The sequence below is a fragment of the Hemicordylus capensis genome, chromosome 14, assembly GCF_027244095.1.
Source record: "Hemicordylus capensis ecotype Gifberg chromosome 14, rHemCap1.1.pri, whole genome shotgun sequence".
Classification (NCBI taxonomy): Eukaryota; Metazoa; Chordata; class Lepidosauria; order Squamata; family Cordylidae; genus Hemicordylus; species Hemicordylus capensis.
In genome coordinates, this window is record NC_069670.1 from 1,172,656 (window position 1) to 1,187,834 (window position 15,179).

Below are 15,179 nucleotides of genomic sequence, written 5' to 3' on the forward strand. Positions count from 1 at the left end.
TAGAGAGGGGTACCTAGTTTAGTTTCAAGGGGACTTTATGTTTGTTTTTACTACTTTATCTTTGAGAGCCATCGTTTGCTTTCATCCGTGCCGCTAAGCTGCTACTTTCTTATCTACAGAATTTCTATCTTGACTCACAGAAGTGGAGCTGGAGGGACGATAATCGGGTCCGCCGTGCCAACATGAACCCCTGGATCCTCCTCCAGAGCCCAAGTGGCTCAGACTGATGGGCTCCTCTCCTTTGCCTGCCCTTGCTGTCATTCCTTTCTGTCCTCCCAACATTCCAACAGTCAGAACTTAGTCTGGGTGCTCCTTGCGAACAGGGAGGGACCTCTTTGGGGGTCGGGCTTAGGAACGTGGGGGTCATGACTTCTATAGCAGAGTATTTCTGGAGCTAACGCACTCCCATTACAGCAGAAGTTAACAGGGTCTCAGGGGCAACAGCTTGTAGATGATAAGCATGGAGATTCTGTAAGGTTAAACGAATCTCCTTTATTCAGAAGTACATGCTGAGAGGAAAAGACCTATCTCTAACTTCTGGCGATGTGTTGGTCAGAGAGAGACCTGTAGCGGTCATCTGGGTCATCATTCCTCTGCCACATGTTCAGTGTTTTATCCTCGATTTTAATAGGGATCATTTGGAATAGAAAGAATAGCAAGTTCATCTTGGGGAAAATATTCATTTTAACCAATGCTATCCTTCCCAGCCAAGAAAGATTTAATTTCCCCCACCTTGTTAGATCTGCCATAATAAGGCTCCACGACGGTGAGTAATTATTCTTGAACAGGTCTTTATTATTCACTGTTAAATTAATCTGTAAATATTTAATTGGTTTTTCTGTCAGTTGAAATCCAGTCTTGTCTTTCAAATATAAAAGTTCTGTACCTGACAGGTTCCATGTGAGGATCTGCATTTTGTTTGTATTAATCTTATATCCTGAAACCATGCCATAATGATTGATATGCTCCATTACAGAGTCCAAAGAGTGCTTTGGTTGAGTAATTGTAAGGATTACATCATCTGCATACAATTTTATTTTATGTTCTTGATCCGCCATTTTAATTCCAGAGACCTTTAGTTCCTGCTGTATCTTCATCACCAATGGCTCAAGAGCTAGGATAAACAGCAATGGTGAAGGGGGACACCTTTGTCTAGTGCCCTTTGTGATGGTACATTTTTTGGATATTGTCCCATTCACTATTATCTTTGCTGATTGTTTTTGGTAAATGCTTTGAATCCATGAGAGAAAATTAGGACCGTAGTTCATTTTTTCTAATAGTTTATTTATTTGTTCGATTTTTATACTGCCCTTCCAAAGTGGATCAGGGCAGTTTACAATTAAAACAAGACCATTAAAACCAATAACAGTTAAAACAGAACTATAAACAATGTAAGACATCAATTAACAATTTAAAACATCATTAAAAAAACAATTAAACCATCAGAACAATTAAAAAACCCTGAAAACCAGGTTACAGCATTAAAACAATTAAAACTAATTCAAAACCCTGGAAGGCCAGGCCAAACAGATTTTTAGCTAAATGTTCCTCAAACTCTCTTTTTGCCTCCCTTATTGTCACCTTGCATTTCTTTGGTCAGAGTTTGTGTTCCTTTCTGTTCTCTTCATTTGGACAGGCCTTCCAATTTCAGAAGAAAGTCTTCTTCCCTTTTATGGCTTCCTTGTGAGCTGGAGAGTTTGAACTTCTAGCCTATGCTCTGGATGGCTAAATAGCACTTGATCTGTGTTTGGTACACAGGGGATCCAGATTCTGTATTCAGAATCCATTAATGATAATGTAGTACATTTTCATACATGTTTTTGCACATTGTTGTCGAATGTTAGCCATGCTGGCATCCTCCTGGACATAGCGGTACCTTTCCTCCTTTGGGGTATACAATCTAACTGGGCTTCTAGTACTGTGATTTTGAGTAAACTCCATACACTCTGTAGCCAAGTGACTCTCCTGATTTTCCCTTTCCGCTTTCTTTTCACCATACTCATTTTGGAGAAGTTTTCTCTTCTGAAATTCAAAATGTCTGTGTTAGACTTCCTTGGTGATTCTCTCCCCACATGTATGCTGAATTTGATCACACTATGGTCACTGTTCCCTAAAAAGGGTTGATGATACTGACATCACACACCAGGTCCTGGGTGCCACTGCCACTCAGGATTAAGTCCAAGGTCACCTTCTCTCTGGTTGGTTCCAAGACCAACTCTTCTACGGCACAGTTATTCAGCGTATCTGATTTGACCTCTTTGTCATTACCTGACTGAATTTACCCAGCCTATGTGTGGGTAATTGAAGTCACCCATTATTACAGCCCTGCCTCTCCTTGATGCCTCCCTCATTTCCTCCTGCAACTCCCAGTCGCTGTCAGCGTTTTGATCCAGAGGGCAATAGCACGTCCCAGGTAGCACGTTCCTTTTCAGACTTGTATGGGTTTCTGTGGAGGACTCCAGCCCAACTAGGTTTTCTAGCTTGTTAGATTCTATCCCTTCTTTAACATACAGTGCTACACCCCCTCCAAGGCACCCCTCCCTGCCTTTTCTATAGAATTTATATCCAGGGATAACAGTGTCTCACTGGTTCTCACTGTTCCACCATGCTTCTGAGGTTTATGTGGTTTCTACCCAGTGTGGGTTCTATGGTGTACAGTAAGTTGTGGCCTCGTGCTGAAGCTCTTTCCACACTTCAGGCATTTATGTGTTTTATACCCAGGGTGTGTTCTACAATGTACAGTAAGATGTGCTCTCTGGCTGAAGCCCTTTCCACAGTCCAAGCATTTATGTGGTTTTTCTCCAGTGTGGGTTCTGTGGTGTATAGTAAGTATTCTACTTGTGCTGAAGTTCTTTCCACACTCCAGGCATTTATGTGGTTTCTCTCCAGTGTGGGTTCTGTGGTGTACAGTAAGATCTCCACTCGTGCTGAAGCTCTTACCACACTCCGGGCATTTATGTGGTTTCTACCCAGTGTGGGCTCTGTGGTGTACAGTAAGAGCTCCTCTTGTGCTGAAGCTCTTTCCACACTCCAGGCATTTATGTGGTTTCTCTCCAGTGTAGGTTCTGTGGTGTACAATAAGATATGAACTTGTGCTGAAGCTCTTTCCACACTCCAGGCATTTATGTGGTTTCTCTCCAGTGTGGGTTCTGTGGTGTACAGTAAGATCTCCACTCTTGCTGAAGCTCTTTCCACACTCCGGGCATTTATGTGGTTTCTCCCCAGTGTGGGTTCTATGGTGTATAATAAGATGTGCTCTCCGGCTGAAGCTCTTTCCATACTCCAGGCATTTATGTGGTTTCTCCCCAGTGTAGGCTCTGTGGTGTACAGTAAGAGCTCCTCTTGTGCTGAAGCTCTTTCCACACTCCAGGCATTTATGTGGTTTCTCTCCAGTGTGGGTTCTGTGGTGTACAGTAAGATCTCCACTCTTGATGAAGCTTTTTCCACACTCCGGGAATTTATGTGGTTTCTCCCCAGTGTGTGTTCTGTGGTGTACAGTAAGAGCTCCTCTTGTGCTGAAGCTCTTTCAACACTCCAGGCATTTATATGATTTCTCCCCAGTGTGGGTTCTATGGTGTATAAGAAGATATCCACTTGTGCTGAAGCTCTTTCCACATTCCAGGCATTTATGTGGGTTCTTCCTTGCATTCATTTCCTTCTAAGATTGAAAGCTGGGTTCAGTAGAGAAGCTTTTCCTACACGGAGGACACAGGTTTCTTTCTCCTGCTTGCTGTGTTATTTGCTAGATTACATGCTGAAAAGCGTTGGATTCATTCCTGTTCTCCCAGTTTCCTCCAGTTTTTAGTTTCTCTTGTTTCCTTTTCCCCCATCTAGCTGCTCCATCCATTGGGTTTCTATCATTCTTCCTCTCCCAACATTTACCTGCAGTACCCCGAAAGAGAAAACTAGTTAGAGCCTGGGATAGAAAAGGAAACTGAAGGAGACCCTATTGTCATGAGCCAATGGCCCAGATCCTGTCTGCACCTGTCTCTTCTCCTTGAGAAACAAAATGGGCTCTGAACTGATTCCTGAAACTACTGAGCTAAACCTGTTAATCTATTCATTTCCTTAGCAATGCCTTATAAAATATTGTTATTAATATCCAGTTGATACTTGTATTTTGTATTCTCTTATAAGTTGCCCCCACCAAAGGACTATGGGCAACAACCAAGAATCTTGATGTTTGAACAAGCTAATATTTTGGAAGCTGAGCAACTTGCCTCAGTGACCTTGAAGATTACAGAACCAGGACCTTCACTGGCTGGCTTTATTTATTTATCTAATGATCGAATAATAATAATAAAAAAAGTAAATATTTTTATACCGCCCAAAACACAAGTTCTCTGGCCGCTTTACAAAACAATAAAAAAACCCAATAAAGATTGACACATTTCAACAATTTAAACTTAAAAAGTCAAAACTATTAGAACAATTAAAACAATATCTAATTAAAAGCCTAGGTGAACAAATGCATCTTGACTGCCCTTTAAAAAGTTTTAAGAGATAGGGAGGCTCTTATTTCAGCAGGAAGTGACCTGCAATTTGCGTTGGTCCCAAGACCCTTTGGGATAGGCCCATAGTCATCATGGCCACTATGAACTCCTGAGCCGCTCCAGAAAAATTGGTCCCAAAGTGGACATTGAAGTCCCCCAGGACCACAACCCTGGGAGACACCTGAGACCAAGTCCGTCAGCTCAGTGAGGAACTCCATTGGGCATGGGGGCGATCGGTACACCAAGAGAAGTCCCAGTCTATCCCTGGTCCCCAAACTTAGGTAGACACATTCAGTATGGTCAGGCACTTCCACAGGGATCCTGGTCAGGGAGTGGTTATTCTTATAGATCCCAGCCACTCCACCTCCCCGCCCATGTCCCCGCACCTGCTCCTCAACAGAATACCCTCGAGGGAGAAGCTGGGACCAGATTGGGCCACCAGCCTCCCCCAAACAAGTCTCTGTAATACATACCAGGGCTTCCCCTTCATCCAGAATCAGATCATGGATGGTTTCCGACTTATTCTGGACAGACCTGGCACTACATAGGAGCAAGGTAAGGGTCTGTGGGAAGTCCACACTGCTCCCCAAGGTCAAAGAGCTGGCAGGGCAGCTGGAAGGGAAAACAGCTCATAGATTTCTGACTTCCCTTCCCCTGTAACGATGTGCTGACCTGCCAAATTTACTTCCTCTCTTCCCCACCACCCCATCATAGCCACCCCACAGTCAGTGGACACAACCCCTGTCTCCCCATCCCCAGACAAAACAAGACACATCTGGAACACCCAGGATCTGAATACTACAGAAGACAAACAAATCTCATCAGGCCCTGGCCCTGGTCGCTCCCCGAAGGGGCTCTCACAAAGGGGCTACCCCCTTCAGTGTTCCCCGTTCGGTGTGACCCCACCGGTGGCAGGCCCAACGCCACAGGCCAGCCGTCCTTTTATAAGCCCAGAAAGACAGCTAATCTGAGCAGCTGACCCTCAGGAACTGCTGACTCACCCCCTCTGGCCCCGATCCCGCACAGACAAACCTGCAGTGCAGCCACAGCCCCACACTCTAGGGGGCACACAGGCTGGCAAGCTGACAACAGCAGACACCAACCACACAGGCTCTCACCACTGGGCAGCCACTGTCTCTGGGAAGCAGGTGTTAAAGCCTCCTCCTCTCTACAACGCTTCTAGCAACTGTGCTCATGTTTTAGATTCAAGCAAAGTGCCAGCTTGTTCCCGGCTAGATGTTTCCCAGACATACTGGGAAATTAGCAGGAAGTAATTCACGCTTGTTATGGTGCTAATTGTTGCATCTTCCAGGCCTTTGGGCAGCTCTTGTTTGTATTAGAAGGAAGAGTGCTCCTCCCTCCCTCCTCCCATCAACATCAATGAGGCTAGCCCTAAAGGCCAGGACAGAGATATGGGCTTTTTGTTGCTGATCTACCAAGGACAAAGAACACTTCACATGACACTAGCCGCTCTCCTGCTCTCCGGGTCTGTCCCAAACAGTGGGGTGCAAGAGTTAACCCTGCTGAACACCAGAGGACAACTTGATGGACACCTGACAACTCTAGATAGGCCAGAACACCAAAGCTGGGCAAGAGGTTTCACAGATGACACCCCAGTGAGAAGTGGGAAGACCCTGCCCCTCAAGAACCATCCAAGTGATCTGCGGAGATATCCATTGGGACTGGAGACAGAATTGGCCAGAGAGCTGGACCCTCCCATCAGTTCTCTCCCACATGTGCCATCAGCGCCCCCCAGTTTCTCGTCTGTTCTCTGTACCCCAATTGCATTGAACTCAAGCTTCTGATGCCTGCTTATGTCTGTCCTCGCCCCAAGAAAAATGGGATAGAAATAGTTATTAAAGGCCCAAGGATCAGACCTGGCCAGTTTGGCCTCTCCTCCATCAGACCCTTTCCCAACCACCCTCCTTTGCAGACGCAAATAGAACCAGCTTTAAACCCTCTTAGACAACATTCTGAAGGAGGAAATCAGGGAGGCATCCAGGAGAGACAGAGTTGTGAAAATGGGTGTCTTGAACCACCCTCTCTTGGAGTGGGCAAATTCCCATCTGGGTCAAAGAGGCCCAATTTCTAGATACACTAAATCAGTGTTTCTCAACCTTTTTGGAGTCAAGGACCGCTAAATTCCTCGTGCAGAGTTTCAAGGACCGCTACATTCTTCATGCGCAGTTTCCCAGACCAGCAGTTAGTAAAGGGGTTTCAAGTTTAAGTTTATCTATCTATCTATCTATCTATCTATCTATCTATCTATCTATCTATCAGACTTCTATATTGCCCAAATCTTGTATCTCTGGGCAGTTTACAATTAAAATAATATAAGCATTAAAATAATTAAATTTGGAATCTTTTGCAAACATGGAATATTAGGGGTTCTCAACCTTGGGTCTCCAGATGCTGGTGGACTTAAACTCCCATAACCCCCAACCACAATGGCATTTGGCCATTATGGCTGGAGATTATGGGAGTTGAAGTCCACCACCATCTGGGGACCCAAGGTTGAGAACCCGAATCTAAAAGCCTGGGTGAACAAATATGTCTCCAGTATGTGCGGGGTGGGGGTGCTTGTGATTACTCAATTGAGAGGGGATGTTGGGCCATTAGAAAAATTCAAAAACTATGAAACCAACATACAAGCAAGCTTTTGAATTCCCCCAAACTCTTCATCAGGCTGGATGTCAAGCAAAGCAAAAAGGAGGTGAGGAGAGGAGAGCTGGGCAAGTTGTCAGTAGAGCCCGAAGTCTACAGTTTAACCCTCTCTTGATGGAGGTGGAGTTTTAGCTGGAGTTGTGTAGTCGCAGGGCCGGATCCAGACCACGTTAGTCAAGATCACCCACTGAAATTAATTTAGTCATCTCTCATTTGTGTCAATGCTGCTTGGTCATGATCACCTGGCTTGATCTGGATCCTGCTCTTAATTGTGCACTTTGTGAGGCGGACCTAATGAAACCCACGTAGCTCCTCCAAAACTCCTTAAAAACGGTTACATGGCAGGTGCTGGGAATGGGGTTTTTTTTAATGGTGAAAGAAAATGTGAAGAGCAGTGGGGACCTGGTGTTAAAGGGAAGGGGGCAATTCTGAGATGGTGGGGGGCGCGGGGCATTGTAGTGGTGGATGGATCGTCTTCCTCGCTGGGGAGACGAGGCACTGTTCAGGGTGGGTGAGGCAATGGTGCACAGGACCATGCTCGGAAGGTCACCTGGGTCCAAGAGCTGCTGCTGCTGTGCTTGCGCACCAGAGTGTAGCAGGTGTTCCCCCATTTTCTCTCACAGCACATGCTTCTGTGCCCCCTCCCAACTCCCCTGCATGCGCCAATCACACCAGCCTGCCTTTGGGGCTACGCAGCTCATGTGGTCCCACATGCTGCCCGTGCATCGCTGCAAGGCAAGCCAAGGCAGCCCTCCTCCTTCCCTCCGCCACTTAGCCCTCACCGCAGCATGATCCCGGCCAGAGGTTGTATCCCCCCCCGCCCGGTGAGGTCATAAAGGGGACTGCCGTCTTCCACCAGCAGTACAGACCAGAGGGTTATAGGGGGCCGAGGGACCACAACGCCCCACCAATGCAAGAGGGAAATGGCGTTCCCTCTCAAAGTGCCTTGGCCGCAACAGGCAGCTGGTTATAAATCGGTTGGGATTGGACACGAACCGCGCTGGGCATCAAATCCCCAGGATCACTTCATTCCAGTGCCATTCATCCAATGACCCTTTTGCATGAATGCACAAAATGGTCTCTTGCCTCTCCCCCGCACCATGCCACCTCCCTCCGCAACTTAGCCCTCCTTGGTACGTGTGCTTGCTCCCCCACCCTGAGGAAGGTCCACTTGCACTCCCTTTCTGTAAAGCCCGAGCCAAGGTGGCCCTCCTCCCTCCCTCCACCGCTTAGCCCTCACCACGGCATGATCCCAGCCAGAGGTTCCACCCCCTGGCAAGGTCACAAAGGGGACCGCAAACCAGGTGATTACAGGGGCCGAGGGACCACAACACCCCACCGATGCAAGAGGGAAACAGGGTTTCCTCTTAAGGCGCCTCGGCTGCAACAGGCAGCTGGGTTTCAATCAATCAACCTTTGGCTGCAAATAATGAGCATGCAAGAACCAGCAGCCCTTCAAGTGGCACCCACTGCCATACCTTTTCCTCGATGCCCCTGTGCTGCATATAGTTTGAAGTTGTAAAGATAAAGATAGCTGTAGGAAGATCTCAGCAGCACGTGGAGGCAAGGCGGAAGCAGGGTCCCGCGCCTCCATGATACTCCTCCTCTCCCTCTTCCATGCCATGTGCAAAACTGAGGAAGTGAGTGCCTTGATTGCAGTTATTGTTGGGGGGGAGGTTGACTCTCAGTCAGGGACCGGCACTCAACCCTTCGGGGACCGGCAGCGGTCCAGGGACCGGTGGTTGAGAAACTGTGCACTAAATGACTGTGCCTTAGAACAGCTGGTCATGGAACCAAATAGGGAGAAGATGACCGCGGACTTAACCCTGAGTGGCACTCAGCACCTCTTATGAGATGTCAGGGTCATGGCGCAGATGGGGACCAGGGACCAGAGAGCTATCCAGGTCATCCTATATGCAAGCGGAGACTTGCCTAGGAAGTGCAATATGGCCACTTTGGGCTTCAGAAGAGAAAAAGGCTCAAAAATGAGGGGAGTGTTGAAAAGAGAGCTGAAGGGCGAAGCCGGCTGGAGGGTGAAATGGATCTTATTCAAAGCCACCATGATCTAAGCCAGTCAGAACTTGCATTTCCAAGTGGCCTGGCCTGCAGACACTAAAAGCAGGGGGAGTTTTTTCAAATGTCCCCTTGGAACGGAATCTATCAAGCTTCTGCTCTACTTTTTCTGTGTGAACTGCTTGGCAAGATTTTTCTTTGTAAGGCACTACATAGCCTGCTTATGTCTGTCCTCGCCCCAAGAAAAATGGGATAGAAATAGTTATTAAAGGCCCAAGAGCCATTGATCAGCTTGATCTACAGCTGTTCAAGGGATTTCTACTGGACCTACTTCCAAGCTCCTGTCGGTGATGGAGAATGATTTCCATTTTACTTGGGAAGCCGCAGGGTCCATTAGTATGACCAGACACCATGGCTCCTTCTCTCCATGCCTCCCTCTCCCACACCAGAAAACACTAAGGGATGGCTATTATTATTAATTTTTTTGTTATTATTAGCTCCTCTTGCACACTAAAGATGGAAGCAGCCCCCTTTATTTCCTAAGTTTTGGTGGGGGTTTCATTCAACACTCTTCCAAGCTTAGTCTTTTTTCTAGATAACAGCTGAAAAGCAACCAACAGAGACCTCGTTTCCTCCAGGGCAAAGGTGTGTGTGTATTCCCCAATGAACTGATCAAGGGGATTCACAGCAAAAAGTCAGATGAGCATGTCGGAGCTTCTCTGGGTGCATCTAGGGAATTTCACTCCAGCTCTAATGACTTGGGATATGGGCTGAAGGTGCTTTCAAGTAAAGCAGGTGGCTTCAAATTGTGTTCGCTAATTATACCTAGGATTAGAGAACTCTAAAAGTTCTTAAAGCAGTTTATATAGAAACATAAGATCAATTAATAGATAAAGAAGGTGAGTGAGAAGCGGGTTGACTGGGATGGGAGAGACCCAAGTTCAAATCCTTACGGAAGGATTACGGAATGTTATTCAAGGGACATCCGCCCCGATGGTATCTGCCTGCTAGAACACTATGATAGCCTCTTAACCTTAATACACCCAATGCTCATTAACACTAGGCCAAAAACTGGACGGAAAGTTCTTTCTCGTCCCTGGTTTGATAGAGACTGCCAAGAGGCGAAAGGTTCATTAATAAAGGCATTTGATAGATACACAGATGATATAACTAACTTCAATGTACAGGGTTTACTAATAATGAGGAGGCAATATAAGAGACTATTAAAGCAAAAGAAATCTCAATGGATGATACAGAGAGGGGAGGAGTTAATAGAAGCGGCCAAACTGAAAAATCAAAGCACCTTTTGGCGCTTGGTAGCACCTTCATTAGGAAGAGCCCCCACTTTACCTGATTGTATAATTCCAGCTGATAAATGGGAAAATCATTTTCACGAAATGTATAGACGAAATGACGCCATAACGGTGAATGTTGAGGCATATATAACTGACCCCCCAAGATGGGACTCGGTCTCCTGCTCGGAAGTAGAAGGTCTTGTAAGACAATTTTTAAAAGGCAGAGCCCCTGGAACCGATTATATTACTATAGAGGTGATTCTGTCTAACCTAGACTGGTGGGTTCCAGTTTTAGCCTCACTGTTCACGTTTATTGATAATACGGCAAAAATTCCACCACAATGGGGAGTGGCGATAATAGTCCCAATATACAAAAAAGGTAAACGGAGTGATCCTGCAAATTATAGGCCTATAAGCTTCCTGAGTGTGATTAGTAAAATTTATGCTAAACACTTAGCAATTAAGCTGGTGGACTGGATTGAGGAAAAGAACATTCTTGCAGTTGAACAGGCTGGCTTTCGAACAGGTCGATCTACTACAGAACATGCCCTGACCCTCCATTATCTTGTTGAAAAATATACAGCTAAGTCGGGTGCTGCACTTTATACTGCATTTATAGATCTGAAATCGGCATTTGATTCCATATCAAGAGACAGGCTCTGGCAAAAACTAATAGATTTGGAAATTGATAAGAGATTACTATTATTAATTTATAAACTATATGAGAAGTCTCGATTGCGGGTCCGCTGCAACCAGTATGGTTATTTAACGTCAGATGTTCCAACTAGTAAAGGGGTAAAGCAGGGTTGTATTTTGGCACCTACTTTATTTAACATCTATATCAACTCAGTGGTGAGCTGTTTATCTGACATGTCTATGCACCCTCCAAAACTGGCACAGAAACACATTGCAGTCCTGCTGTATGCAGACGATATGATCCTTTTATCCCAGACGCCCATAGGACTACGTCGAGCACTAGCACAATTAAGTTCATTTTGTAACAGAGAGATGATAGAGGTAAACCACCAAAAGACAAAAGTTTTGGTGTTTGCTAAACGGCCAAAGAGATATACCTGGCACATGAATGGGAACACAATTGAACAAGTTCAATCTTATAAATACTTAGGTGTTGTATTCCACTCATCTGGTTCCCGTATTGCGCATCAAAAACATATTATTCAGAGCACCCAATTATCAATCAATCTGATCAAATCATTTTATTTTTCACAGGGAGCTCTGTACATCCCTGTTGCAATAAAATTACTATTGGCCAAAGTGTATCCTCAGATAATGTATGGTGCACAATTGGGCCCATTTAGTAATTTTGCTCCGTTAGAAACACTGCAGACTAAGTTCATAAGAACTATATTACAGCTGCCATGTTGTGTCCCAAATACTGTTATTAGAAGGGAGGTGGGTCTGGTTAGATTTGAATCACACTATTGGAGATCTATCATACTCTACTGGTTAAAATTGGTTTTCATGAAAGTCGGCTTAGTGCATTTAATTCTGGAAGACTCCTTTAAATCCAATTGGAAATTGGCAATTACAGAGAAACTTCTATTATATGGTTTCTCTCATGATGATTTTATTAGATTAGGTTTCGATCAGGCCAGAAGAGAAATTGTGCAACGTATCCATGACGTGGAGTTGCAGATGGATCATGCAAAGTTACCGAGTAGCATCTACACAGGTAGCCAGTGCACCGAGCTCAAGCCTGCTACATATCTAAGTAGCATTTTAATTCCAAAATTTAGACGAGCTCTAACACTTGCCCGTGTAAATGCTCTCCCAACAGCTGTGCTCCATGGGAGATTCCAGGGTATACCATACACATCAAGATTATGCCCTTGTGGATCTGGTAACGTTGAAACAACTGCTCATGTTTTACTGCATTGTGAATATTACAGAGACATAAGACGCCAACAAATTGCCCCACTCTTGATAAATTTTCCGGGTCGTGGAAAGGATTTCTATTTAAACTATTTGCTCACTAATCCTAATCCGGATGTTATTCATATCGTGGCCAAATATTGTTATATAATATGCCAAATGCGTATAAATGTAGTCTGATTTTATATTATCATCTTATTATTGTTATTATCATTATTATTTTAATATTGTTGTATTGCTGGTCTACGACCGAAATAAAGTTTTACAAAGATAAAGAAGGAGAGTGAGAAGTGGGTTGACTGGGATGGGAGAGACCCAAGTTCAAATCCTTTCCCACTCAGTCATGAAGCTCAGTGGATGCCCTTGGGCCCATCACTTTGTCTCCTCCTAACCTACCTCACAGGACTGTTGTAAGAAGTAAAATGGCGGGAGAAAAAGCATTATGCCAGCCTGTGCTCCTTAGGCACATAGGAAGCTGCCTTCAACTGAGTCAGAACATTGGTCTCTCTAGCTCAGTATTGTCTTCACAGTCTGGCAGCGGCTTATCCAAGGCTGCAGGCAGTAATCTCTCTCAGCCCTCTCTCGAAGATGCCAGACAGGGATCTCAGATCCTTCAGTATGCAAGCATGCAGGTGCTCTTCTACTGAGCAAGGGCCCCAACCCCTAAGGGGAATATTTGGCAGGGCTCACACATGTCATCTTCCATTCAAATACAATGATGGGGTGGGGGAAGCCAGACCACCAGAAAGGTCCCTTCAGGCACAGGGGTCACCCCTGGCCTCCTCTTCCCCACCTTCCAGGACCCCACTTACAGTTTCAAAACTATCTTTTCATTCCCAGCAGAAATCTGGGGTTGTGGGCTTGGAAACTGTGAGGATCCTTGCCTATCAAAGGCCTTTTCCCCAGCTCACTATTTTCTCTCTATCTATCTCAAGCTGCTTGGGACTCACTCACTCACTCTCTGACATAAACTCCCAGACCAACCCTCAAAAGACTGAAACATTGATTTTGTTTTTGCAGGTAGGTTCCATAACTCATACAGACTACCAAAACAATTCTTTTTTAAACCCCACAAAATAGCATCCTTTCCCCAGAAAATGCAGGGAAACTCTCCTTTTGAAAAGCATGGAGGACCAAGAAAGCTCAGAGGAAAGAAAGGCTAGAGTCACACAGAGAGAAAAAAGGTTGGATTGTGGAGGAATGCTTTCAAAATGCAAGAATATATCTATCACACACCTCTGGGGTGCAGCCTGAGATCTCCAAATATGCCCATTTAATGTGTGTACTTCAAGCTAGAAGACAGGTAAAGTCTCCATAGAAGATAGAGCCAAAGTTCTCAGTTCTGCCTTGGAAAAGAATGGCATCTCCACAGCTGATCACTGTGCATGACTCTATTGTTTTAGGGACTTATATCTATGGGAAGGAGCATAGATCTCCTGTTTGAAGCAGGAGATACAACAAAGCAAGCCTGGGAACCATAGAGAGAGAGGAGAGGGATAGGCCTGCATCTGGGATAGCAAGCCAGGTCCAGTAGGATTCGAAAGAAGTGGTTGGAAGAAGATACTCAACCCACATTGGGCTCTTCATCTGAAGTGGGAATTGGGGGGGGAAACCCTACCGATATACTCAACACACCTTGAAAAGTATCCTCTGAACTGGCCCTTTGGTCTCCTTGCAAACAGGAGTAGAAAGGAAAGAAGTTCAATAGGAATGGCAAGGAGAAACTTTCCTCTTCCCCAGCTCAACACTCACTGGTTGCTGAGAGCTTTGGGGCCAATCTGGGGTTGGAGTAAAGAGTTATTATAGATTTATTATATTATTCTTAGTCCAGCACTCTAACCACTACACCATGCTGGCTCTCTTCTTGCAAACCCTCCTGGCCTCTCTCTCCCTCTCCCCAACCACCTCCATGCCCTGGACAGGTGGATGCTGCTGGCTGCACACCTCAGAGCCATGCCGGGACATTTCTGACAGCAGAAAAGACTGCTGGGTGGCTGGGAGGGAGGGAGAGAGAGAGAGACCACCACCTCCACCCCCTTCCCCTGGGCTGCTGCTGCTTTTCCTCCTTACCTTGCTCTTTAGCCAAAGCATGCAGCAGCCCAGAGTCCTTCAGGCTAGCACGGGGTGTGTGTAAGAACAGGTGCAATCCTTCAGGCAGCACCGTCCTCTTGCACCCTGCTGCAGACTCAATGATGCCCCCGAAAACTCAGGAAAGTCCTGCTCGTTATTAGGCCCAGTCGGCTTCTGCAGCCTCCTGCAAGCTCTGCCTCCTTTCCAAGCCCTTCACCCACGCCCCCACCCACGCCTTCGCTTCCGCTTCCTCCTCCTCAGCTGCTCCTCATGCAACACTTTCAGGCTATTGTCAGCATCCCCAAATCCCTGGGGGGGGGGCTATCCCACAATGCATTGCACAGGAAGCTGAGAGGCTGGGCATGGAAAGGAAATGCTGCTGCAGCAGCTCCTCGCTTCCTGGCCACTCCTGAAGCAGCACTCCGAGGACTTCAGGAAGCCGGGCTGCGGGTGGGAGACTGTGATGATAAGGGAAGGCGGGGGGGGGGCACAAGCGGAGGGTGGTGCAGCCTGGGGAGCTCAGAGCCCGGCCGGCAGCAGGAAGAGGAGGAGGAGGAGAGAGAGAGATCCAGGGGGAAGGGGGGGTGATGGATGCAGCCGCCGAAGGCAGAACTCCTGGCCCCAAGCAAGCAAGCAAGCAGCTGGTCTCTGGCTCCTCCCGTCTGCTCTGAGGAGGGAAGCTGAGGGGAGGGAAGGAAACTGCCAGATCCCCGATGGAAGGGCTGCTGCACCCCTCCTCCTGCACAGCCCG

The 15,179-nt window shown here is 46.4% G+C and overlaps 1 protein-coding gene across 5 annotated transcripts; it reads right to left on the reverse strand.

Annotated features, from left to right (window-relative positions):
* Positions 1-1,263: 1,263 nt before the first annotated feature.
* Positions 1,264-14,737, reverse strand: LOC128337690 (zinc finger protein 781-like). 5 transcript variants are annotated; one of them, XM_053278959.1, is made up of 3 exons: positions 14,429-14,737; positions 4,967-5,105; positions 1,264-3,882 (listed from the first exon to the last, which is right to left on the reverse strand). In XM_053278959.1, exon 3 carries the CDS (start codon positions 3,646-3,648, stop codon positions 2,695-2,697), a length of 954 nt encoding a protein of 317 aa, XP_053134934.1. In that variant the 5' UTR covers positions 3,649-3,882; positions 4,967-5,105; positions 14,429-14,737; the 3' UTR covers positions 1,264-2,694. The 5 variants fall into 5 exon arrangements, with proteins under 5 accessions (XP_053134934.1, XP_053134933.1, XP_053134932.1 ...); XM_053278958.1 differs by lacking the exon at positions 4,967-5,105 and adding an exon at positions 13,994-14,136; XM_053278957.1 differs by lacking the exon at positions 4,967-5,105.
* Between the last annotated feature and the right edge of the window lie 442 nt (positions 14,738-15,179).

Bases quoted from the DNA above. Each gene is read 5' to 3' on its own strand.
- LOC128337690 (XM_053278957.1), bottom strand. From the start codon at position 3,648: ATGCAAGGAAGAACCCACATAAATGCCTGGAATGTGGAAAGAGCTTCA.